Source organism: Vanellus vanellus (genome assembly GCF_965231255.1).
Source record: "Vanellus vanellus genome assembly, contig: HAP1_SCAFFOLD_630, whole genome shotgun sequence".
NCBI lineage: Eukaryota > Metazoa > Chordata > Aves > Charadriiformes > Charadriidae > Vanellus > Vanellus vanellus.
The window spans coordinates 1-24,091 of NW_028128871.1; the positions used below are offsets into that span (position 1 = coordinate 1).

The window sequence follows — 24,091 nt, forward strand, 5'->3', positions numbered from 1 at the left end:
GGGCAATTTCCCCTCTTTTGGGACCTCTTTCCCCCCCGTTTCTCCCCACGCGATGACGGGGTCCGACAACAAACCCACCGGTTCCTCGCAGACCATTTCGGGCCCGATTTGAGGGCCAAAAGGCCTTTTTTGGTTAATATTTGGATGGCGCCCTGGAGGGCTTCTCCTGCCGGAAATCGGCGGGGGAAAAAAGGGCGATTCCGATGAAAATTAAGGAGCGGGACGACGGATGAAGAGCTTTCGACGACGGCGGGGGTGAAGGACAACGCTCTCCTCCCGCGAAACGAGTGGGGGGGGGGGGCGGAAAAAAAAGGTGATTTTGGGAAAAAAAAAAACCACCCCAAAAACCCGGAAAGAGGGATCGACGCACGGACACCTCTTGACGACGGAGGCAACAAACGCGGGCGAAATTGGGGGGGGAGGGGAGAAAAAAGGCCGTTTTGCGTCAACCAAGAGGTGGACCAGTAGGTGGAGACCTCACGATGATGGTGGGACGAAGGGTGGCACCTGCGGGGGGGGGGGTCTCCCATGGAGGAAAACGGGTGGAAAAAAAGGCGATTTTGGTTCATCCGAAGCGAAGGGTTCAACCCGTGGGCGTTTCTCCACACGGCGGTGACACCGGCGGTGACGCCGCCGGTCCCGGCGGCGGTGGCGCCGCCCCTCCACCCATGGGCCACAACCGAGACCGAAGTTGACGCGGCAAAGATGCCGTCACCCCAAACCACGTTGTCACCTCAAAGGGGGACACTCACGTGGGTGAAATCGGGCGCTCTCCACGCTTTGACCGCCGCCGCCGCTTCCGCCACCGATTTCCCGTCGGGACCACGGAGGTCGTTGACCGCGTCCCCGTCGTAGTCTCCGCACATCCCGCAGAGCTGTTTGCTCAGGTCCGGGCTCACCGTCACCGTCACCTCTCCGGTGGGGCTGAGGCCGATGACGAATTCGGGTTCTTGGGTGACCCAAATGGTGCCCCGAGTCTCGTTGACCGTCAACTTTTCGGAGACCTCCGCCGGGAGGTTGGTCGGGATCCCGTTGACCTGGAGAAGACAACCGGTAGGGAGAAGCCTTGAGCTTCACGCAACGCGACGGCGAGCTAAGTTCAAATCGGGGCGAAAAAGCCATGAAACGGGTCGTTTCTCCACCCCCAACCTTCTCCGGAGCGGCGAAAACTGGAATTGGGGAGGGGAAATCCTTTAATTTTAGGTTATGGGGGGGGGGGAGAGATGGCCCTTGAGGGACGCGGTGGGACGGAGAGAAGGTTGATCTCGCGGGGTTGGTTCCCGAATTGGAGGGGGGGGGTGGGGTGGGGTGGGATGAAGAAGACTGGGACTTGGGGGGGTTCCCGCCGTGGGGCTGAGGCGAAGGAGGGCACCCATGGGTGCTGCCTTTACCTTAAATTACCCCCAAAAAGTTGGGGGGAGAGGGGGGGAAAAGGGGCAATTTGGACCCATCACGGACACCTCTCGGTGGGGGTGGGGGTGAAATTATGGGGGGGGGGAGGTGGAAAAATAGGGCCGTTTTGGTGAAAACGAAAGAACTGACCCAACGCGGAGATGGGGGATACGAAGAACGGCGCCCCGGGGTTGAGGGGGGAGGGGTGGGGGTGGGGTGGGGGGTGGGGGGGGGGGAGGAAAAGCGATTTGGGGTAAACCCAAAGGACCGGAGCTCCGTCGGGAGATCTGGTGATGCCGTCGGGATGAAGGACGGCGCCCGCGGAGCCTCTTGGGGGGATTAAAGCGGGAGGGGGAGGGGCGAACCAACCCACCGAATGAAATCTGGAAACAAGGCAAAAAAAAAAAACCAAAAAACCCCCAAAAAAACCATCCCAACCCCACCCCACCCCCCCAAAAAAGGCGATTTTTAATCAAAACGAAGGGTCGGGCGGTCGCGTGGAGGTTTCGAGATGGCGGCGGGACGAGGTGGGGGAGGGGGGGGTGGGGGGTGGGGGGGTGGGTGTCCCTTTAGCGTGAGATTTGGGGGGTGGGGGGGTGTGATACAAAAAAAAAAAAAAAAAAAAAAGAGCGTTTTGGGTCAAAAGGAAGGGAGGGGCCGCCCCGTGGGCGCCTCGTGATGAGGGTGGGATGAAGGTCGACCCGAGAAGTTTGGGGGGGGGGGGAGGGGATCAAATGGGTGGAGAATGGGAGATTTGGGGTGAAAAATGAAGGGGCGGGGTGGTCAAATTTGGGGGGGGGTGGGGTGGGGTGGGGAGGACGACCTACCCACAGCTTCTTCTCCCTCTTGACGGTGAGGAAGACTTTGGGGGTGAAGAGGTGAAGGGCCACCACCGCCGGGCGGTCCCCGTCGTCCCCCACGTCGGCCAAGAGGCGGAACCAGGTGGGGCGAAGAGGGTCGCAGAGAGAGGCCACCACGTAGACGGCGGCGGTGGCCCCGGCGGCGGTGGCCCCGTCGAAGGAAACGAACCGAGAAACGGGAGCCAAAACGCACCGCCCGGCTTGCGGGACGCAAGCCCGGATGCCATCTCGGAAGCCACAAATTTGACCGAAAGGGCAACCGACCCGGTCGACATTGCATGCCACCCGCCGCCCGGCAGGTACAGCTCTCGCTGCAGTCCGGGGAGAGGACGGTCTCGGCGATCTGCGGGGATTCGGGGAGAGGCGATGAAAAAAACCAAAAAAAAAACCAAAAAAAAAACCCCCACCCACCAAAAAAAAACAAAAAACAAACAAACAAAAAAAAAACCCCAAACAAACAAACAAACAAAAAAACCCCAAACAAACAAACGAACAAACAACCCCCCCCAAAAAAACAAACAAACAAAAAAAAAAAAAAAACCAAAAAAACCCCCCAACCCCCCCCCAAAAAACAACAAAAAAACCCCCAAAAAACAAAAAAAAAAACAAAAAACCCCCGAACAAGAACAAACAAACAAAACCCAAACCAAAACAACAAAAAAAACCCCAAAAAAACCCAAGAAAACCCAGACAAAACCCCCCAAAAAACCCCCAACCCCCCCAAAAAAAACCCCCCAAACCCCCCCCAAAAACCAAAAAAAAAAAACCGCAAAAAAAAAAACCAAAAAAACCCAAAACAACCCCCCAAAAAACAAAAACAAAACAAAACAAAACAACCCCACCCCCCCAAAAACAACAAAAAAAAAACCCCAACCCCCAAACAAAAAACAAACAAACAAACAAACAAACAAACAAATCCCAAAAAACAAAAACAACAAAAAAAAACCCCAACCCCCCCCAAAAAACCCCAAGAAACCCCCCCCCAAAAAAACCCCCCAACCACCCCAAAAAAAACCCCCAAAGAAACCAAAACAAAAAAAAAACAAAAAAAAAAGCCAACCTCCCCCCAAACCCCCCCCAAAAAACCCAAAAAACCAAAACAAAAAAAACCCAAAAAACAAAAAAAAACACAAAAAAAACCCAAACCCAAAAAAAACCAAAAACCCCAAACAAAACAAAACAAAACAAAAACCCCCAAAAAACCCAAACACCCCCCCAAAAAAAAGACCCCCCAAAAACCCCCCAACCCCCCCCCAAAAAAACCAAAAAAATCCCCAAAAAACCCAAAACCAACCCCCCCCAAAAAAAATACCCCCCCCAAAAAACCCAACCCCCCCCAAAAAAAACCCCACCCCCCCCAAAAAAAAACCAACCAAAAAAACAAAAAAAAAAACCCAAAAAACCACAAAACCAAAAAAATACCCCCCCAAAAAAAACCAACCCCCCCCCAAAAAAACAACAAAAAAAACAAAAAAAAACCACCCAGACCCCCCCCCCCCAAAACCGCCCCCAAAAAACCCGACAAAACACCCCCCCCGCCTAAAAAAAAAAAAGACCCCCCCCCCAAAAAAATTAACCCCCCCCCCTCCCCCTGCTGCGCGCACCGGGTTCCGCAGTCCCCCCCCCTCCCCCCCCCCCCTACTCCGCCGCCCCCAAAACGACGGACGGCGGCAACAGGTGGGGGCGGGGCGGGAAAGTTGCGGCGCACAACGTGGGGAGTGCGACGCTGCAGCGTGGGGGGGGGGGGGAGAAAGAATTTGGGGGAAAGAAATCAGATTTTTGGGAGGGAGAAATCACATTTTGGGGGAAAATCAGATTTTTGATGGGGGGAGAAATCAGATTTGGGGGGAAAATCAGATTTTTGGGAGGGAGAAATCACATTTTGGGGGGAAAATCAGATTTTTGATGGGGGGAGAAATCAGATTTGGGGGGAAAATCAGATTTGGGGGGGAAATCAGATTTGGGGGGGGAAATCAGATTTGGGGGGGGAAATCAGATTTTTGGGAGGGAGAAATCACATTTTGGGGGGGAAATCAGATTTGGGGCGGAAATCAGATTTTTGGGAGGGAGAAATCACATTTTGGGGGGGAAATCAGATTTTTGATGGGGGGAGAAATCAGATTTGGGGGGAAAATCAGATTTGGGGGGGAAATCAGATTTTTGGGAGGGAGAAATCACATTTGGGGGGAAAATCAGATTTTTGATGGGGGGAGAAATCAGATTTGGGGGGGAAATCAGATTTGGGGGGGAAATCAGATTTGGGGGGGAAATCAGATTTGGGGGGGGAAATCAGATTTTTGGGAGGGAGAAATCACATTTTGGGGGGGAAATCAGATTTGGGGCGGAAATCAGATTTTTGGGAGGGAGAAATCACATTTTGGGGGGGAAATCAGATTTTTGATGGGGGGAGAAATCAGATTTGGGGGGGAAATCAGATTTGGGGGGAAAATCAGATTTGGGGGGGAAATCAGATTTGGGGGGAAATCAGATTTTTGGGGGGGAGAAATCAGATTTGGGGGGAAAATCAGATTTTTGATGGGGGGAGAAATCAGATTTGGGGGGAAAATCAGATTTGGGGGGGAAATCAGATTTGGGGGAAAGAAATCAGATTTTGGGGAGGGAGAAATCACATTTTGGGGGGAAAATCAGATTTTTGATGGGGGGAGAAATCAGATTTGGGGGGAAAATCAGATTTGGGGGGGAAATCAGATTTGGGGGGGAAATCAGATTTTTGGGAGGGAGAAATCACATTTTGGGGGGAAATCAGTGGGGCGTGCAAGGGCGCAACGGTCCTCCTTATGGGGCATGCGACGCCGCAACGCTCCCCGTGCAACAGTGCAACAGTCACCACGGGGCATGCGACGCTGCAGCGCTCCCCGTGCAAGGGTGCAATGTGCCCCACGGGGCATGCGATGCTGCAGCGCTCCCCATGCGAGGGTGCAGCAAGCGTGGGGCATGCGACGCTGCAATGGTCCCCTCGCAAGGGCGCAGCACTCCCCACGGGGCATGCGATGCTGCAGCGCTCCCCATGCAAGGGTGCAGCACACATGGGGCATGCAAGGGTGCAATGGTCCCCTTGCAAGGGCGCAGCACTCCCCATGCAAGGGTGCAGCACTCCTTATGGGGCATGTGACACTGCAATGCTCCTCTTGCAAGGATGCAGCACCCATGGGGCATGCAACGCTGCAGCGCTCCCCGTGCAATGATGCAGCACCCGTGGGGCATGCAACGGCGCAACAGTCCCCTCGCAAGGGTGCAGCGCTCCTTATGGGGCATGCGACGCCGCAATGCTCCCCGTGCAAGGGTGCAACAGTCACCATGGGGCATGCAACCCTGCAGTGCTCCCCATGCAAGGGTGCAACACTCCTCTTGCAAGGATGCAGCAAGCGTGGGGCATGCGACGCTGCAATGGTCCCCATGCAAGGGTGCAGTGCTCCTTGTGGGGCATGCGACGCCGCAACGCTCCCCGTGCAAGGGTGCAGCACCCGTGGGGCATGCAAGGGTGCAACACTCCTCTTGCAAGGATGGGAGTGCCCATGGGGCATGCGACACTGCAGTGCTCCCCTTGCAAGGGTGCAGCACTCCTTATGGGGCATGCGATGCCGCAACGCTCCCCATGCGAGGGTGCAATGTGCCCCATGGGGCATGTGATGCTGCAGCGCTCCCCATGCAAGGGTGCAGCAAGCGTGGGGCATGCGACGCTGCAATGGTCCCCTTGCAAGGGCGCAGCACTCCCCACGGGGCATGCGATGCTGCAGCGCTCCCCATGCAAGGGTGCAGCACCCATGGGGCATGCAAGGGTGCAATGGTCCCCTTGCAAGGGCGCAGCACTCCCCTCGCAAGGGTGCAGCGCTCCTTATGGGGCATGCGACGCCGCAACGCTCCTCTTGCAAGGCTGCAGCACCCGTGGGGCATGCGACGCCGCAACGGTCCCCTCGCAAGGGCACAGCAGTCCCCATGCAAGGGTGCAGCGCTCCTTATGGGGCATGCGACACTGCAACGCTCCTCTTGCAAGGCTGCAGCACCCGTGGGGCATGCGACGCCGCAACACTCCCCATGCAAGTGTCCCACAGCCCCCACGGGGCACGCAACGCCGCAACACCCCCCCCCCCTTTCACCGAGGTGCAACGCCGCTGCGCTCGCGAGCAGCAACGTGGCCCCCTCCCCGTCCCCCCCCCTCCCCCGCAGCCACCTCGAAGTAGCGGCCGCGGTGCAGGCAGCCGCAGGAGCCGGCGGGGACGCACTCGTCGCCGTTGAAGAGGAAACCCTCGTCGCATTGGCAGCCCTCGAAGCATTTGGGGCCGCAGCGGGCGGCGGCGGAGAGGGCGGCGCACGTGCGGTCGCAGCTGCGGGCGCAGAGCTCGTAGTGGCTGTTGGGAGGGCAGGAGAGGGCTGTGGGGGGAGGGGAGGGGGGGGGAGGGGGGGGCAGGGGGAGGGGGAGGGGGGGAGGGAGAGGGGGAGGGGGGGGGAAATGCAACACCATCACAATTTGCGCGTCGTTTTTTGTTTTGTTTTTTTTTTTTCCGGAGGAGTGGGGGGCGGAAGAACCCCCCCCCCCCTCACCTCCCCCCAGCAAAGGCGGCCGCAGAAATTTAGAAATTGTAGAAACCGCGGAAATGGGAGAAATTTAGAAATTGCAGAAATTGTAGAAACTGCAGAAATTGTGGAAATCTAGAAATTGTGGAGATTGCAGAAATTGCAGAAATGGCAGAAATTTAGAAATGGCAGAAATGGCAGAAATTGTAGAAATTGCAGAAATTGTAGAAATCTAGAAATTGTAGAGATTGCAGAAATTTCAGAAATTGCAGAAATTGTAGAAACCTAGAAATTGCAGAAATTGTAGAAATCTAGAAATTGTAGAAATGGCAGAAATAGCAGAAATTGTAGAAATGGCAGAAATTTCAGAAATTGCAGAAATTTAGAAATGGCAGAAATGGCAGAAATGACAGAAATTTGGAAATGGCAAAAATGGCAGAAATGGCAGAAATGGCAGAAATGGCAGAAATGGCAGAAATGGCCAAAACGGCAGAAACAGTAGAAACGGCCGAAATGGCAGAAATAGGAGAAATGGCCGAAACAGCAGAAATGGCCAAAATGGCAGAAATGGCCAAAATGGTCAAAATGGCAGAAATTGCAGGAATTGAAGAAATTTAGAAACGGCTGAAATGGCAGAAATGGCAGAAACGGCTGAAATGGCTGAAATGGCAGAAATGGCAGAAATGGCAGAAATTTAGAAATGGCAGAAATGGCCGAAATGGCCGAAATCTCAGAAATGGCCGAAATGGCCGAAATGGCAGAAATGGCAGAAATGGCAGAAATCACAGAAATTACAGAAATTTAGAAATGGCCAAAATGGCCGATATGGCCGAAATGGCCGAAACGGCCCTTGCCCGCGCTCCGCCGCCCTCCCCCCGCCCCGATGTTGTCCTCCCGCCCCAACTCGGCCACTCACGGCACCCCGCGGCCTCCCGCCAGGGCTGCAGCCTCCCGCCGGCCGCGGGGCAGGAATGGCCGAAACGGCCGAAACGGCCAAAACGGCCGAAATGGCCGAAAGGGCAGAAATGGACGAAATGGCCGAAATGGCAGAAATGGCCAAAATGGCCGAAATGGCCGAAATGGCAGAAATGGACGAAAGGGCAGAAACGGCCAAAACGGCTGAAACAGTCGACACGGCCAAAACGGCAGAAATGGCAGAAATGGCCGAAATGGCCGAAACGGCCGAAATGGCCGAAATGGCCGAAGCGGCCGAAATGGCCAAAATGGCCAAAATGGCCGAAAGGGCAGAAATTTAGAAATGGCAGAAATGGCAGAAATTACAGGAATCGCAGAAATTTAGAAATGGCAGAAATGGCCGAAATGGCCGAAATCTCAGAAATGGCAGAAATGGCCAAAATGGCCGATATGGCCGAAATGGCTGAAATGGCCGAAACGGCCGAAATGGCCGAAATGGCAGAAATGGCCGAAACGGCCGAAACGGCCAAAATGGCCGAAATGGCTGAAACGGCTGAAATGGCAGAAATGGCAGAAACGGCTGAAAGGGCAGAAATTTAGAAATGGCAGAAATGGCAGAAATTACAGGAATCGCAGAAATTTAGAAATGGCAGAAATTTAGAAAGGGCAGAAATTGCAGAAATTTAGAAATGGCCAAAATGGCCGAAATGGCCGATATGGCCGAAATGGCCCGAATCGCGCTTGCCCGCGCCCCGCCGCCCTCCCCCCGCCCCCCTGTGGACCTCCCGCCCCAACTCGGCCACTCACGGCACCCCGCGGCCTCCCGCCAGGGCTGCAGCCTCCCGCCGGCCGCGGGGCAGAAACGGCCAAAACGGCCGAAACAGCCGAAATGGCCGAAACGGTCGAAACGGCCGAAATGGCCGAAACGGTCGAAACGGCCGAAACGGCAGAAACGGCAGAAATGGCCAAAATAGCAGAAAGGGCCGAAATTGCAGAAATGGCCGAAATGGACGAAATGGCCAAAACGGCCGAAACGGCCGAAATGGCAGAAATGGCCGAAATGGCCGAAATGGCCGAAATGGCCGAAATGGCCGAAACGGCCGAAATGGCCGAAACGGCCGAAACGGCAGAAACGGCAGAAATGGCCAAAACGGCAGAAATGGCCGAAATGGCCGAAATGGCCGAAACGGCAGAAATGGCAGAAATGGCCAAAATAGCAGAAAGGGCCGAAATTGCAGAAATGGCCGAAATGGCCGAAACGGCCGAAATGGCCGAAACGGCCGAAACGGCAGAAACGGCAGAAATGGCCAAAACGGCAGAAATGGCCGAAATGGCCGAAATGGCCGAAACGGCAGAAATGGCAGAAATGGCCAAAATAGCAGAAAGGGCCGAAATGGACGAAATGGACGAAATGGACGAAATGGACGAAAGGGCAGAAACGGCCAAAACGGCCGAAACGGTCGAAACGGCCGAAACGGCCGAAATGGCAGAAATGGCTGAAATGGCCGAAATGGCCGAAACGGCCGAAACGGCAGAAACGGCAGAAATGGCCAAAACGGCAGAAATGGCCGAAATGGCCGAAATGGCCAAAATGGCCAAAATGGCCGAAACGGCCGAAATGGCAGAAATGGCCAAAATGGCCGAAATGGCAGAAATGGCAGAAATGGCAGAAATGGCAGAAATCACAGAAATCACAGAAATTACAGAAATTTAGAAACGGCAGAAATGGCAGAAATGGCAGAAATTTCGAAATGGCAGAAATGGCAGAAATTTAGAAATGGAAGAAATAGCCGAAATGGCCGAAATGGCCGAAATGGCCGAAATGGCCGAAATGGCCGAAACGGCCCTTGCCCGCGCCCCGCCGCCCTCCCCCCGCCCCCCATGTTGTCCTCCCGCCCCAACTCGGCCACTCACGGCACCCCGCGGCCTCCCGCCAGGGCCGCAGCCTCCCGCCGGCCGCTTGGCAAGCGGCGGCGTAGGCCTGCAAGCCACCGCACGCCCTTCCGGCCTCCGTCCCGGCGCAGGCCTGCTGCCGACAGGCCGCCACGTGCTGCGCCGGCGCCACCGCCCCGTGACAACCGGCGAAGGGCCCCGCGGCCTCCGCCATCACCCCGCAGAGGCCCGGGGAGGCCGTGGGGCAGGGGGGAGGCCGCCGGGCGCAGGCCGTTGCGGGGAGGTTCGAGGCGGCTCCGAATTCGGGGGGGGCGGCCATGTCACGGGCGGCGGTGATGTCACGGGCGGCGGTGATGTCATCGGCGGCGGTGATGTCATCGGCGGCGGGGAAGTCGCCGCAGAGGCCGGTGAGGCGGCGGCGGTAGGCGGAGGGGAGGGTGAGGAGGACGTAACCGGCGGCGTCGGCGTAGAGGATTTTGGGACCTCCCGAAACTCGTAGCACCCGGTGGGCCCCCTCCTGGGCCACCGTCAGGGCCCCTCCGGCTAACGAGAGGGGGAGGAGGTGCCGTTCGCCCCCCACCTGCGGGGAGAGAAGGGGGGGGGGGGGAAACCCAAAAAAAATTAAAAAAAAAAAACAATTAAAACCAAAAATTTAAAAAAAAAAAAAAAATGAGGGGGGGAGGGGAGGGGAGGGGGAGGGGGGAGGGGGGGTATTGCGGTATGGCCAAAAAAAGGAGGGGGGGGGGGGAGGGCCACGGGGGGGTCAAGAGCGGGGGGGTGAAGGCTGATAAATGGGGGGGTGACCCCCAAAATGGGGGGTATGACCCCAAAAATGGGGAGTGTGACCCCATAAATGGGGTGTGGGACCCCAAAAATGGGGGGTGTGACCCCCAAAATTGAGTGTGTGATGTCAAAAATAGGGAGTGTGACCCCCAAAATGGGGGGTGGGACCCCCAAAATGGGGGGTGGGACCCCAAAAATGGGGAGTGTGATGCCAAAAATGGGGGGTGTGGTGCCAAAAATGAGGTGTGGGACCCCAAAATTGGGGTGTGTGATCCCAAAAATGGGGGGTGTGACCCCCAAAATGGGGTGTGGGACACCAAAAATGGGGAGTGTGATGCCAAAAATGGGGGGTGGGACCCCAAAAATGGGGGGTGTGATGTCAAAAATGGGATGTGTGATGTCAAAAACGGGGTCTGTGACCCCCAAAATGGGGGGTGGGACCCCAAAAAAGGGGTGTGTGACGTCAAAAAAGGGGTTTGTGGCCCCAAAAATGGGGGGTGTGACCCCAAAAATGGGGTGTGTGATTTCAAAAATGGGGTGTGGGACCCCAAAAATGGGGGTGTGACCCCCAAAATGGGGTGTGGGGACACCAAAATTGAGTGTGTGATGTCAAAAATGGGGAGTGTGACCCCAAAAATGGGGTGTGGGACCGCAAAATGGGGGGGGGTGATGTCAAAAATGGGGGGTGTGACCCCCAAAATGAGGAGTGTGATGCCAAAAATGGGGTGTGGGACCCCAAAAATGGGGGGTGTGACCCCCAAAATGGGGGGTGGGACTGCAAAAACGGGGGGTGTGATGCCAAAAATGGGGTGTGGGACCCAAAAAATGGAGGGTGTGACCCCCAAAATGGGGTGTGTGATGTCAAAAATGGGGTGTGGGACCCCAAAAATGGGGAGTGTGACCCCAAAAATGGGGTGTGGAACCGCAAAATGGGGGGTGTGACCCCCAAAATGGGGTGTGTGACCCCCAAAATGGGGAGTGTGATGCCAAAAACGGGGTGTGTGACCCCCAAAATGGGGGGTGGGACCCCAAAAAATGGAGGGTGTGTGATGTCAAAAATGGGGTGTGACCCCAAAAACGGGCGGTGTGTCCCCAAAAATGGGGGGTGGGACTGCAAAAATGGGGGGGGTGACTGCAAAATGCGGTGTGTGACGCCAAAAATGGGGAGTGTGATGCCAAAAAAGGGGGGTGTGATGTCAAGAATGGGGTGTGTGACCCCAAAAATGGGGTGTGTGACCCCATAAGTGGCTGTGCCCGTCCTGCTGTGCACCCCAAAAGTGGGATTTTCACCCCCAAAATGGGATTTTCACCCCCAAAGTGGGACTTTCACCCCAAAACATGGGATTCTCACCCCCAAATAGGGGGCCCCCGCCCCTCCTGCTGTGCACCCCAAAATTGGGATTTTCACCCCAAAAGTGGGATTTTCACCCCAAAACGTGGCACGCGGCCCCCAAAACGGGCGGCACATATCCTGCTGTGCATGCCAAAAGTGGGATTTTCACCCCAAAATGGGGTGCGCACCCCCAAAACGGGGCACACGTGTCCTGCTGTGCACCCCAAAAGTGGGATTTTCACCCCAAAAGTGGGATTTTCACCCCAAAATGGGGCGCGCGGCCCCAAAAACGGGGCGCACGTGTCCTGCTGTGCACCCCAAAAGTGGGATTTTCACCCCAAAAGTGGGATTTTCACCGTCAAAGTGGGACTTTCTCCCCAAAACATGGGATTTTCACCCCAAAATTAGGATTTTCACCCCAAAAGTGGGATTTTCACCCAAAAAGTGGGATTTTCACCCCCAAAGTGGGACTTTCCCCCCAAAACGTGGGATTTTCACCCCAAAATTAGGATTTTCACCCCAAAAGTGGGATTTTCACCCCAAAAGTAGGATTTTCACCCCAAAAGTGGGATTTTCACCGCCAAAGTGGGACTTTCTCCCCAAAACATGGGATTTTCACCCCAAAAGTAGGATTTTCACCCCAAAAGTGGGATTTTCACCCCAAAAGTGGGATTTTCACCCCCAAACTGGGCGCATGTGTCCTGCTGTGCACCCCAAAAGTGGGATTTTCACCCCAAAAGTGGGATTTTCACCCCCCAAAGTGGCACTTTCCCCCCAAAACGTGGGATTTTCACCCCAAAATTAGGATTTTCACCCCAAAAGTGGGATTTTCACCCAAAAAGTGGGATTTTCACCCCAAAACGGGGCGCACATGTCCTGATGTGCACCCCAAAAGTGGGATTTTCACCCCAAAAGTGGGATTTTCACCGCCAAAGTGGGACTTTCCCCCCAAAACATGGGATTTTCACCCCAAAATTAGGATTTTCACCCCAAAAGTGGGATTTTCACCCCCAAACTGGGCGCATGTGTCCTGCTGTGCACCCCAAAAGTGGGATTTTCACCCCAAAAGTGGGATTTTCACCGCCAAAGTGGGACTTTCCCCCCAAAACGTGGGATTTTCACCCCAAAATTAGGATTTTCACCCCAAAAGTGGGATTTTCACCCCAAAAGTGGGATTTTCACCCCCAAACTGGGCGCATGTGTCCTGCTGTGCACCCCAAAATTAGGATTTTCCCCCCAAAAGTGGGATTTTCACCCCCCAAAGTGGCACTTTCCCCCCAAAGCGTGGGATTTTCACCCCAAAATTAGGATTTTCACCCCAAAAGTGGGATTTTCACCCAAAAAGTGGGATTTTCACCCCAAAACGGGGCGCACATGTCCTGATGTGCACCCCAAAATTAGGATTTTCACCCCAAAAGTGGGATTTTCACTGCCAAAGTGGGACTTTCCCCCCAAAACGTGGGATTTTCACCCCAAAATTAGGATTTTCACCCCAAAAGTGGGATTTTCACCCCAAAAGTGGGATTTTCACCCAAAAAGTGGGATTTTCACCCCCAAAGTGGGACTTTCCCCCCAAAATGTGGGATTTTCACCCCAAAAGTGGGATTTTCACCCCAAAAGTGGGATTTTCACCCCAAAAGTGGGATTTTCACCCCAAAAGTGGGATTTTCACCACCAAAGTGGGACTTTCCCCCCAAAACGTGGGATTTTCACCCCAAAATTAGGATTTTCACCCCAAAAGTGGGATTTTCACCCAAAAAGTGGGATTTTCACCCCCAAAGTGGGACTTTCCCCCCAAAACGTGGGATTTTCACCCCAAAATTAGGATTTTCACCCCAAAAGTGGGATTTTCACCCCAAAAGTAGGATTTTCACCCCAAAAGTGGGATTTTCACCGCCAAAGTGGGACTTTCTCCCCAAAACATGGGATTTTCACCCCAAAAGTGGGATTTTCACCCCAAAAGTGGGATTTTCACCCCCAAACTGGGCGCATGTGTCCTGCTGTGCACCCCAAAAGTGGGATTTTCACCCCAAAAGTGGGATTTTCACCCCAAAACGGGGCGCACGTGTCCTGCTGTGCCCCCCCAAAATTAGGATTTTCACCCCAAAAGTGGGCTTTTCCCCCCAAAAGTGGGATTTTCACCCCCCAAAGTGGCACTTTCCCCCCAAAACGTGGGATTCTCACCCCCAAACGGGGGGCCCCCCGCCCCTCCTGCTCTGCCCCCCCAAAAGTAGGGCCGCGCCCCCCAAAAGAGCCCCTCCTCCCCCCGCCCCGCCCCGCCCCCATGCGGCGGGGTTTTTGACTCACCGTCACCTCCCACCGGCCGCCCCTCTCCATGCCGATGGTGACGCCGTAGACGGTGACCAACAACCGGCGGACCCCCGGCCTCTCCTCCTCCTCCTCCTCCTCCTCCTCCACCTCCACCACGAAGGGCACCAGCGGGTCCTCGGGGCCGTCGGCCTCCGCCGCCGCCGCCAAAACGTGGGCGCAACCGCCGGGCAACCGCAGCAACCGCCCGTCGAAGGTGCTGTAGGACGCGGCGCCCAACAGCTGGCAACGCCCGCACCGCCGCGGGTAACAACCCCGCACCCCGTCCCGGATTTCGCACACCTCTTCCTGGGGGTCGCAACCGGCCGGTCGGCATTCCACCTCCCCGGTTGCGCGGCAAACGCAACGCTGGCCGCAGCGGGGGCAAGGCACGAATTCCTGGCCCGCTTGGTAGTAGCGACCTCGGTGGGAACAACCGCAGCGGGAAAGGGGGACGCAACCGTCGCCGCTCCGTAGGAAACCGGGGTCGCAGAAGCAGCCTTCGGCGCAGGCGGCCGCCTCGGCGCATTCCTCCGCTTGGTTTTGGCCGCCGCACGTGGGGGGGCAGGCGGGGCCGCAGAGCTCGTAGTGTTGGTTCGGGGGGCAGACGGGACCTGGGGGGGGTGGGGGGGGTAGAAATGAGGTTGGCGGAAGCGCCAAAATTTGTTGCGGTCCCACCGCCTTCACGCATGCGACGCCCAAACTCTTCGTGTCAACTGGAGAGTCTTCATCCACGGGAGCCCCATGCGATTCGCGCAACCCAAAAAGCCCCCGCGCATGCAGTCCCACCACCTTCACGCATGCGACGCCCAAACCTTCATGCAACCCAAAAAGCCCCCGCGCATGCAGTCCCACCACCTTCACGCATGCGACGCCCAAACTCTTCGTGTCAACTGGAGAGTCTTCATCCGCATGAGCCCCGAACTCTTCGTGCAACCCAAAAAGCCCCCGCGCATGCAGTCCCACCACCTTCACGCATGCGACGCCCAAACCTTCATGTCAACTGGAGAGTCTTCAACCACGGGAGCCCCATGCGATTCGCGCAACCCAAAAAGCCCCCGCGCATGCGGTGCCACCACCTTCACGCATGTGACGCCCAAACCTTCATGTCAACTGGAGAGTCTTCATCCGCATGAGCCCCGAACTCTTCGCGCAACCCAAAAAGCCCCCGCGCATGCGGTCCCACCACCTTCACGCATGCAACGCCCCAACCTTCATGTCAACTGGAGAGTCTTCATCCACGGGAGCCCCGAACTCTTCGCGCAACCCAAAAAGCCCCCGCGCATGCGGTCCCACCACCTTCACGCATGCGACGCCCAAACTCTTTGTGTCAACTGGAGAGTCTTCATCCACGGGAGCCCCGAACTCTTCGCGCAACCCAAAAAGCCCCCGCGCATGCAGTCCCACCACCTTCACGCATGCGACGCCCAAACCTTCACGTCAACTGGAGAGTCTTCATCCACGGGAGCCCCATGCGATTCGCGCAACCCAAAAAGCCCCCGCGCATGCAGTCCCACCACCTTCATGCATGCGACCCCCAAACTTTCATGCAACCCAAAAAGCCCCCGCACATGCAGTCCCACCACCTTCACGCATGCAACGCCCAAACCTTCACGTCAACTGGAGAGTCTTCATCCACGGGAGCCCCATGCGATTCGCGCAACCCAAAAAGCCCCCGCGCATGCAGTCCCACCACCTTCACGCATGCAACGCCCAAACCTTCACGTCAACTGGAGAGTCTTCATCCACGGGAGCCCCATGCGATTCGCGCAACCCAAAAAGCCCCCGCGCATGCAGTCCCACCACCTTCCCGCATGCGACGCCCAAACCTTCATGTCAACTGGAGAGTCTTCATCTGCATGAGCCCCAAACTCTTCGTGCAACCCAAAAAGCCCCCGCGCATGCGGTCCCACCACCTTCACGCATGCGACCCCCAAACTCTTCGTGTCAACTGGAGAGTCTTCATCCACGGGAGGCCCATGCGATTCGCGCAACCCTGAAAGCCCCTGCGCATGCGGTCCCACCACCTTCCCGCATGCGACGCCCAAACCTTCATGTCAACTGGAGAGTCTTCATCCACGGGAGCCCCATGCGATTCGCGCAACCCAAAAAGCCCCCGTGCATGCGGTCCCACCACCTTCACGCATGCGACGCCCAAACCTTCATGTCAACTGGAGAGTCTTCATCTGCATGAGCCCCAAACTCTTCGTGCAACCCAAAAAGCCCCCGCGCATGCGGTCCCACCACCTTCACGCATGCGACGCCCAAACTCTTCATGTCAACTGGAGAGTCTTCATCCACGCATGCAGTCCCACCACCTTCATGCATGCGACACCCCAAACCTTCATGTCAACTGGAGAGTCTTCATCCACGGGAGCCCCATGCGATTCACGCAACCCAAAAAGCCCCCGCGCATGCGGTCCCACCACCTTCACGCATGCGACGCCCAAACTCTTCGTGTCAACTGGAGAGTCTTCATCCACGCATGCAGTCCCACCACCTTCATGCATGCGACGCCCCAAACCTTCATGCCAACGCCCAAGTCTCGGCCTGAGGCAGCCCCAAACCCTCCCTGCCTGCCACGCCCTCCCCCCGCCCATGCCGGCGCGCCCCTCCCCCGACCTACTGCAGAAGGCGGCGGTGCGCCAGCGCCCGATGCGGATGCCGCGGCTCTGGCAGGCGGCCACGTAGGCGCCGATGGAGCGGCAGACGGTTTCTTGGTGGCCCTCGTAGAGGCAGGTGTCGAAGAGGCAATCGTCGAAGTAGGGTGCGGGGTCAACGGCGGCGTGACACGCGGCGAAGGGGCCCCTCTTCTTCACCAGGAGGCCGCAGTGTTTGTCGCCGCGGTAGGGGCGTTTCTCGGCCTCGTCGCAAACTCGGCAACCTTGGGCGCAAGCGGCGCGGCAACCGGGGACGTCGGCCACCTTCCAGGAGTCGGCGAAGCGGATTTCGTCGGGAGCGGGTTGGCCGTCGGGCAAAGCCAAGTCGTTCCCCGGGTCGCCGTCGGCGTCGCCGCAGAGACCGCAGACGGCCCGGGAGTAGGTGTTGGGGAGGATGACCCGGGCGTAGCTGTACCAGTCGAAGGTGACGGTGACCTCGAAGTCGGTCTCGATGAAGCCGTGGACCCCCCTGAGGTAGACCCGGAGTTTGTCGGCGTGGTCGAAAGGCAGATCCACCAGGAGGCCGTTGACCTGGAAGGACATCGCGGGGGCGCGTGAGGCCACGCAACGGCTTTGAAGCCCACCAAGAAGCCACACAACAACTATGAAGCCCACCAAGATGCCACACAATGACTTTGAGACCCACCAAGATGCCACACAGCAACTCGGAGGCCCACCAAGAAGCCACGCAACAGCTTTGAAGCCCACCAAGATGCAACGCAACAGCTTTGAAGCCCACCAAGATGCAACGCAACAGCTTTGAAGCCCACCAAGATGCAACGCAACAGCTTTGAAGCCCACCAAGATGCAACGCAACAGCTTTGAAGCCCACCAAGATGCAACACAACAGCTTTGAAGCCCACCAAGATGCAACGCAACAGCTGTGAAGCCCACCAAGATGCAACGCAACAGCTGTGAAGCCCACCAAGATGCAACGCAACGGCTTTGAAGCCCACCAAGATGCAACACAACAGCTTTGAAGCCCACCAAGATGCAACACAACGGCTTTGAAGCCCACCAAGATGCAACACAACAGCTTTGAAGCCCACCAAGATGCAACACAACGGCTTTGAAGCCCACCAAGATGCAACACAACAGCTTTGAAGCCCACCAAGATGCAACGCAACGGCTTTGAAGCCCACCAAGATGCAACACAACGGCTTTGAAGCCCACCAAGATGCAACGCAACGGCTTTGAAGCCCACCAAGAAGCCACACAACAGCTTTGAAGCCCACCAAGAAGCCACACAACAGCTTTGAAGCCCACCAAGAAGCCACACAACAGCTTTGAAGCCCACCAAGATGCAACACAACAGCTTTGAAGCCCACCAAGATGCAACGCAACGGCTTTGAAGCCCACCAAGAAGCCACACAACAACTATGAAGCCCACCAAGAAGCCACACAATGACTTTGAGACCCACCAAGATGGCACACAGCAACTCAGAGACCCACCAAGACGCCACACAGCAACTTGGAGGCCCACCAAGATGTCATGCAACAACTATGAAGCCCACAAAGAAGCCACACAACAGCTTTGAAGCCCACCAAGATGCCACACAACAACTATGAAGCCCACCAAGAAGCCACACAATGACTTTGAGGCCCACCAAGATGCCACACAACTCCAAAACCCACCAAGACGCCACACAGCAACTCTGAAACCCACCAAGATGTCATGCAACAACTATGAAGCCCACCAAGAAGCCACACAACAACTATGAAGCCCACCAAGAAGCCACACAATGACTTTGAGACCCACCAAGATGCCACACAGCAACTCAGAGGGCCACCAAGACGCCACACAGCAACTTGGAGGCCCACCAAGATGCCACACAACAGCTTTGAAGCCCACCAAGAAGCCACACAGCAACTCGGAGGCCCACCAAGAAGCCACGCAACGGCTTTGAAGCCCACCAAGATGCAACGCAACGGCTTTGAAGCCCACCAAGATGCAACGCAACGGCTTTGAAGCCCACCAAGAAGCCACACAACAACTATGAAGCCCACCAAGAAGCCACACAATGACTTTGAGGCCCACCAAGATGCCACACAACAGCTTTGAAGCCCACCAAGAAGCCACACAGCAACTCGGAGGCCCACCAAGAAGCCACGCAACAGCTTTGAAGCCCACCAAGATGCAACGCAACGGCTTTGAAGCCCACCAAGATGCAACGCAACGGCTTTGAAGCCCACCAAGAAGCCACACAACAACTATGAAGCCCACCAAGAAGCCACACAATGACTTTGAGGCCCACCAAGATGCCACACAACAGCTTTGAAGCCCACCAAGAAGCCACACAGCAACTCGGAGGCCCACCAAGAAGCCACGCAACAGCTTTGAAGCCCACCAAGATGCAACGCAACGGCTTTGAAGCCCACCAAGAAGCCACACAACAACTATGAAGCCCACCAAGAAGCCACACAATGACTTTGAGGCCCACCAAGATGCCACACAACAGCTTTGAAGCCCACCAAGAAGCCACACAGCAACTCGGAGGCCCACCAAGAAGCCACGCAACAGCTTTGAAGCCCACCAAGATGCAACGCAACAGCTTTGAAGCCCACCAAGATGCAACGCAACAGCTTTGAAGCCCACCAAGAAGCCACACAACAACTATGAAGCCCACCAAGAAGCCACACAATGACTTTGAGACCCACCAAGATGCCACACAGCAACTCAGAGGGCCACCAAGACGCCACACAGCAACTTGGAGGCCCACCAAGATGTCATGCAACAACTGTGAAGCCCACCAAGAAGCCACACAACAGCTTTGAAGCCCACCAAGAAGCCACACAACAACTATGAAGCCCACCAAGATGCCACACAACAACTATGAAGCCCACCAAGAAGCCACACAATGACTTTGAGACCCACCAAGATGCCACACAGCAACTCAGAGGGCCACCAAGACGCCACACAGCAACTTGGAGGCCCACCAAGATGTCATGCAACAACTATGAAGCCCACCAAGAAGCCACACAACAGCTTTGAAGCCCACCAAGAAGCCACACAACAACTATGAAGCCCACCAAGATGCCATGCAATGACTTTGAGGCCCACCAAGATGCCACACAACAACTCGGAGGCCCACCAAGATGTCATGCAACAACAATGAAGCCCAGCAAGAAGCCACACAACAGCTTTGAAGCCCACAAAGAAGCCACACAGCAACTCAGAGGCCCACCAAGAAGCCACACAACAACTATGAAGCCAACCAAGATGCAACGCAACGGCTTTGAAGCCCACCAAGATGCAACGCAACAGCTTTGAAGCCCACCAAGATGCAACACAACAGCTTTGAAGCCCACCAAGAAGCCACACAACAACTATGAAGCCCACCAAGAAGCCACACAATGACTTTGAGACCCACCAAGATGCCACACAGCAACTCAGAGGGCCACCAAGACGCCACACAGCAACTTGGAGGCCCACCAAGATGTCATGCAACAACTATGAAGCCCACCAAGAAGCCACACAACAACTATGAAGCCCACCAAGAAGCCACACAACAACTATGAAGCCCACCAAGAAGCCACACAATGACTTTGAGACCCACCAAGATGCCACACAGCAACTCAGAGGGCCACCAAGACGCCACACAGCAACTCTGAAACCCACCAAGATGTCATGCAACAACTGTGAAGCCCACCAAGAAGCCACACAACAGCTTTGAAGCCCACCAAGAAGCCACACAACAACTATGAAGCCCACCAAGATGCCACGCAATGACTTTGAGGCCCACCAAGATGCCACACAACTCCAAAACCCACCAAGACACCACACAGCAACTCTGAAACCCACCAAGATGTCATGCAACAACTATGAAGCCCACCAAGAAGCCACACAACAGCTTTGAAGCCCACCAAGAAGCCACACAACAACTATGAAGCCCACCAAGATGCCACACAGCAATTCGGAGGCCCACCAAGAAGCCACACAGCAACTCGGAGGCCCACCAAGATGCCACATAACGGCTTTGAAGCACACCAAGATGCCACTCAACAGCTTTGAGGCCCACCAAGATGCTACACAGCAACTCGGAAGCCCACCAAGATGCCACACAGCAACTCGGAGGCCCACCAAGATGCCACACAGCAACTATGAAGCCCACCAAGACGCCACGCAATGACTGTGAGGCCCACCAAGATGCCACACAACAGCTTTGAAGCCCACCAAGAGCCCACGCAATGTCTTTGAAGCCCACCAAGATGCCACACAACAGCTTTGAAACCCACCAAGATGCCACGCAACAACTCTGAGGCCCACCAAGATGCCACGCAACAAGCTTGCAACCCCACCCACAGTTGACGCAAGGAGTTTGCAGCTCAGCCAAATGCCGCGCAACAACTGCGCAGCCCATCCAGATGCCATGCAACAACCTTGTGACCCAACCACGTGTCATACAACGACTGCGTAGCCCATGTAGACATCATGCAACAACTTTGCAGCCCACCCAGACGCCACGCAATGAGTTGGCAACCCAGCAGGACACCACGCAATGACCTTGCAACCCCACGCAATGACCTTGCAACCCACCTAAACACCACGCAAGGACCTTGCAGCCCACCCAGATGCCACGCAATGAGTTGGCAATCAAGCAGGACACCATGGAACGCCCTTGCAGCTCCACCAAATGCCACGCAATGACCTTGCAATGGACCTAGACACCACGCAAGGACCTTGCAGCCCACCCAGATGCCATGCAATGAGTTGGCAATCAAGCAGGACACCGTGGAACGCCCTGTAGCTCCACCAAATGCCACGCAATGACCTTGCAATGGACCTAGACACCACGCAATGACCTTGGAACTCCACCAAATGCCACGCAATGACCTTGCAACCCGCCTAGACACCACACAAGGACCTTGTAGCCAATCCAGATGCCACGCAATGACTTGAAACCCAAGAAAATGCCATGCAATGACCTTGCAACCCGCCTAGACACCACGCAAGGACCTTGCAGCCCACCCAGATGCCACGCAATGAGTTGGCAATCAAGCAGGACACCGTGGAACGCCCTGTAGCTCCATCAAATGCCACGCAATGACCTTGCAACCTGCCTAGACACCACACAAGGACCTTGTAGCCCACGCAGATGCCACGCAATGAGTTGGCAATCAAGCAGGACACCATGGAACGCCCTTGCAGCTCCATCAAATGCCACGCAATGACCTTGCAATGGACCTAGACACCACGCAAGGACCTTGCAGCCCACCCAGATGCCACACAATGACCTTGCAACCCACCTAGACACGACACAAGGACCTTGCAGCCCACCCAGATGCCACGCAATGACCTTGCAATGGACCTAGACACCACGCAAGGACCTTGCAGCCCACCCAGATGCCACGCAATGACCTTGCAACCCGCCTAGACACCACACAAGGACCTTGCAGCCCACCCAGATGCCACGCAATGACCTTGCAACCCACCTAGACACCACACAAGGACCTTGCAGCCCACCCAGATGCCACGCAATGAGTTGGCAATCAAGCAGGACACCATGGAACGCCCTTGCAGCTCCACCAAATGCCACGCAATGACCTTGCAATGGACCTAGACACCACGCAAGGACCTTGCAGCCCACCCAGATGCCACGCAATGACCTTGCAACCCGCCTAGACACCACGCAAGGACCTTGCAGCCCACCCAGACGCCACGCAACGACCTTGCAACTCAACCGGCCCCTCATTCTCCCTTACCTTGAGCTTCTGGGGGTGCGCCTGGCTGAGGCTGAGGGTCATGTTGTAGACCTCCAAGGTCACCTCCTTGGTGTAGGAGACCACGTGGTTGCCCCGGTTGTTGTTCTCCACGGTGACGGTGAAGGGGACCAGGGTGGGGTCGTCAGAGCAGAGGGCAGCCAACTGGTAGACGCAGGTGCCCATGAAGTCATAGCGGCGCCCGTCGAAGGTGGTGTAATGGGGGTCGCCGGTGGCCACGCAGGTGGAGTGGCTCTTGGCCACGCACCGCCGCACCCCCTTCACCACGGCGCAGGTCTCGCCCAGCTTGCAACCGGCTTCCTGGCACACCACCATGCCCAAAGCCGGGTCACACCTGCACCAAGACCGGCAGGTCTCGTCGGCCCAAAACTCCTCGCCGGGACGGTAGTAGCGACCGTCGCGGGTGCAGCCGCAGCTGGCCACCGCCACGCACTGGCCGCCGCTGAGGACGTAGCCCTCGTTGCAGGCGCAGGTCTCCACGCAAGGTTGGCTGCACGCGGCCGGCGCCTCCCGGTTGCTGCAAGTGGCCGGGCAGGCGTTGCCGCAGGCTTCGTAGTGGCTGTTTTCGGGGCAGGGTAAGGCTGTGGGGTGGGAGGAAAGGGGGGCAATTAGAGGGGGAAGGAGGCAGCGGCGTCACGTGGGTCACGCAAAGGTCTCCTGCCATGCCACGAGAGCTTTGCCCGCAACGTGCCGGGGAGGGATATCGCACCCGGGGAATGCACCGAGCGCTCTGCACGCAACGACGTGCCGGGGGTGGATCTTGCACCACGCGAATGCGTTGAGCACGTTGCATGCAAGGTCCCGGGGGGGGTGGGGGGGAGTTATCGCACCCTGGGAACGCACCGGACCCTTTGCATGCAACATCCTGGGGATGGACACCACCCCCCGCGAACCCACCGCTTATTTTGCCCTCGAACGCTGCGTATTCCCCCGAGCGCTTCGCACGCGCCACCCCACGCCCGGCGCTCCCCTTTCTTTGCAAAAAACGCCCCCGCCGCTTCCACCGCGGGGGGAAGGAGGGGGAGGGGGAGGGGGGAGAAACCCCATCGCTTACGGCAGCCCGACGGCGTCCTCCAGTCGTGCACCACCGCCCCGTGCTTCTTGCAGGTGGACGCGTACGACTCCAGCACCTGGCAGAGGATCTTCTTCGCCCCGTCGCTCATGCACACGTCGTAGAGGCAGTTGCGGTAGAAATCCCGCGGCTTGACGACCTCGTGGCAAGCCTTGAAGGGCCCCTGGAAGCTTTTTTTGATGAGGCCGCAGTAGTGGTTGCCCCCGTAGAGCTCTTTCTTCTCCTCCTCGCACACCGGGCAGGCGCCTTCGCAGTAATCCCAACAAAACGGATCGTCGTCTTCGGGGACTTTCCAACCTTCCGCCCAGGCCACCACGGCGGCGACGTCGCCGCCGCTCTGGGGGACGTCGTCTTCGGGCTTGAGGTTGAAGTCGCCGCAGAGGCCGCAGGTGTGTTTGTAGTAGCTGCTGGGGAGGTCGATGAGCAGATGCCAAGTCCAGTCGTACGTCACCCGGAGCCCAAAATCCGTCTCCAGCACGGCGCTGAGCCCGCTCTGGAAGACCCGCACCTTGCCGTCCTCCAGGCTCACCGGGAGCAGCGTCAGCACGCCGTTCACCTGCGGGCGGGGAACACCACAGGCGGGCTCGGGGCACGCAGCCGCCTCGCCGCAGCGCGCGGC

General features: G+C 56.7%; 1 protein-coding gene across 1 annotated transcript; it reads right to left on the minus strand.

Annotated features, from left to right (window-relative positions):
• Positions 1-752: 752 nt before the first annotated feature.
• On the minus strand, positions 753-23,678 carry LOC309684002 (IgGFc-binding protein-like; the record flags this gene model as incomplete). Its single annotated transcript, XM_082499969.1, has 8 exons — positions 23,455-23,678; positions 22,383-22,981; positions 16,646-17,210; positions 14,020-14,633; positions 9,618-10,176; positions 6,445-6,644; positions 2,220-2,595; positions 753-1,037 (listed from the first exon to the last, which is right to left on the minus strand). Coding segments are annotated over exons 1-8 (3,307 nt in total), but the record flags the coding sequence as incomplete, so codon positions are not given.
• Between the last annotated feature and the right edge of the window lie 413 nt (positions 23,679-24,091).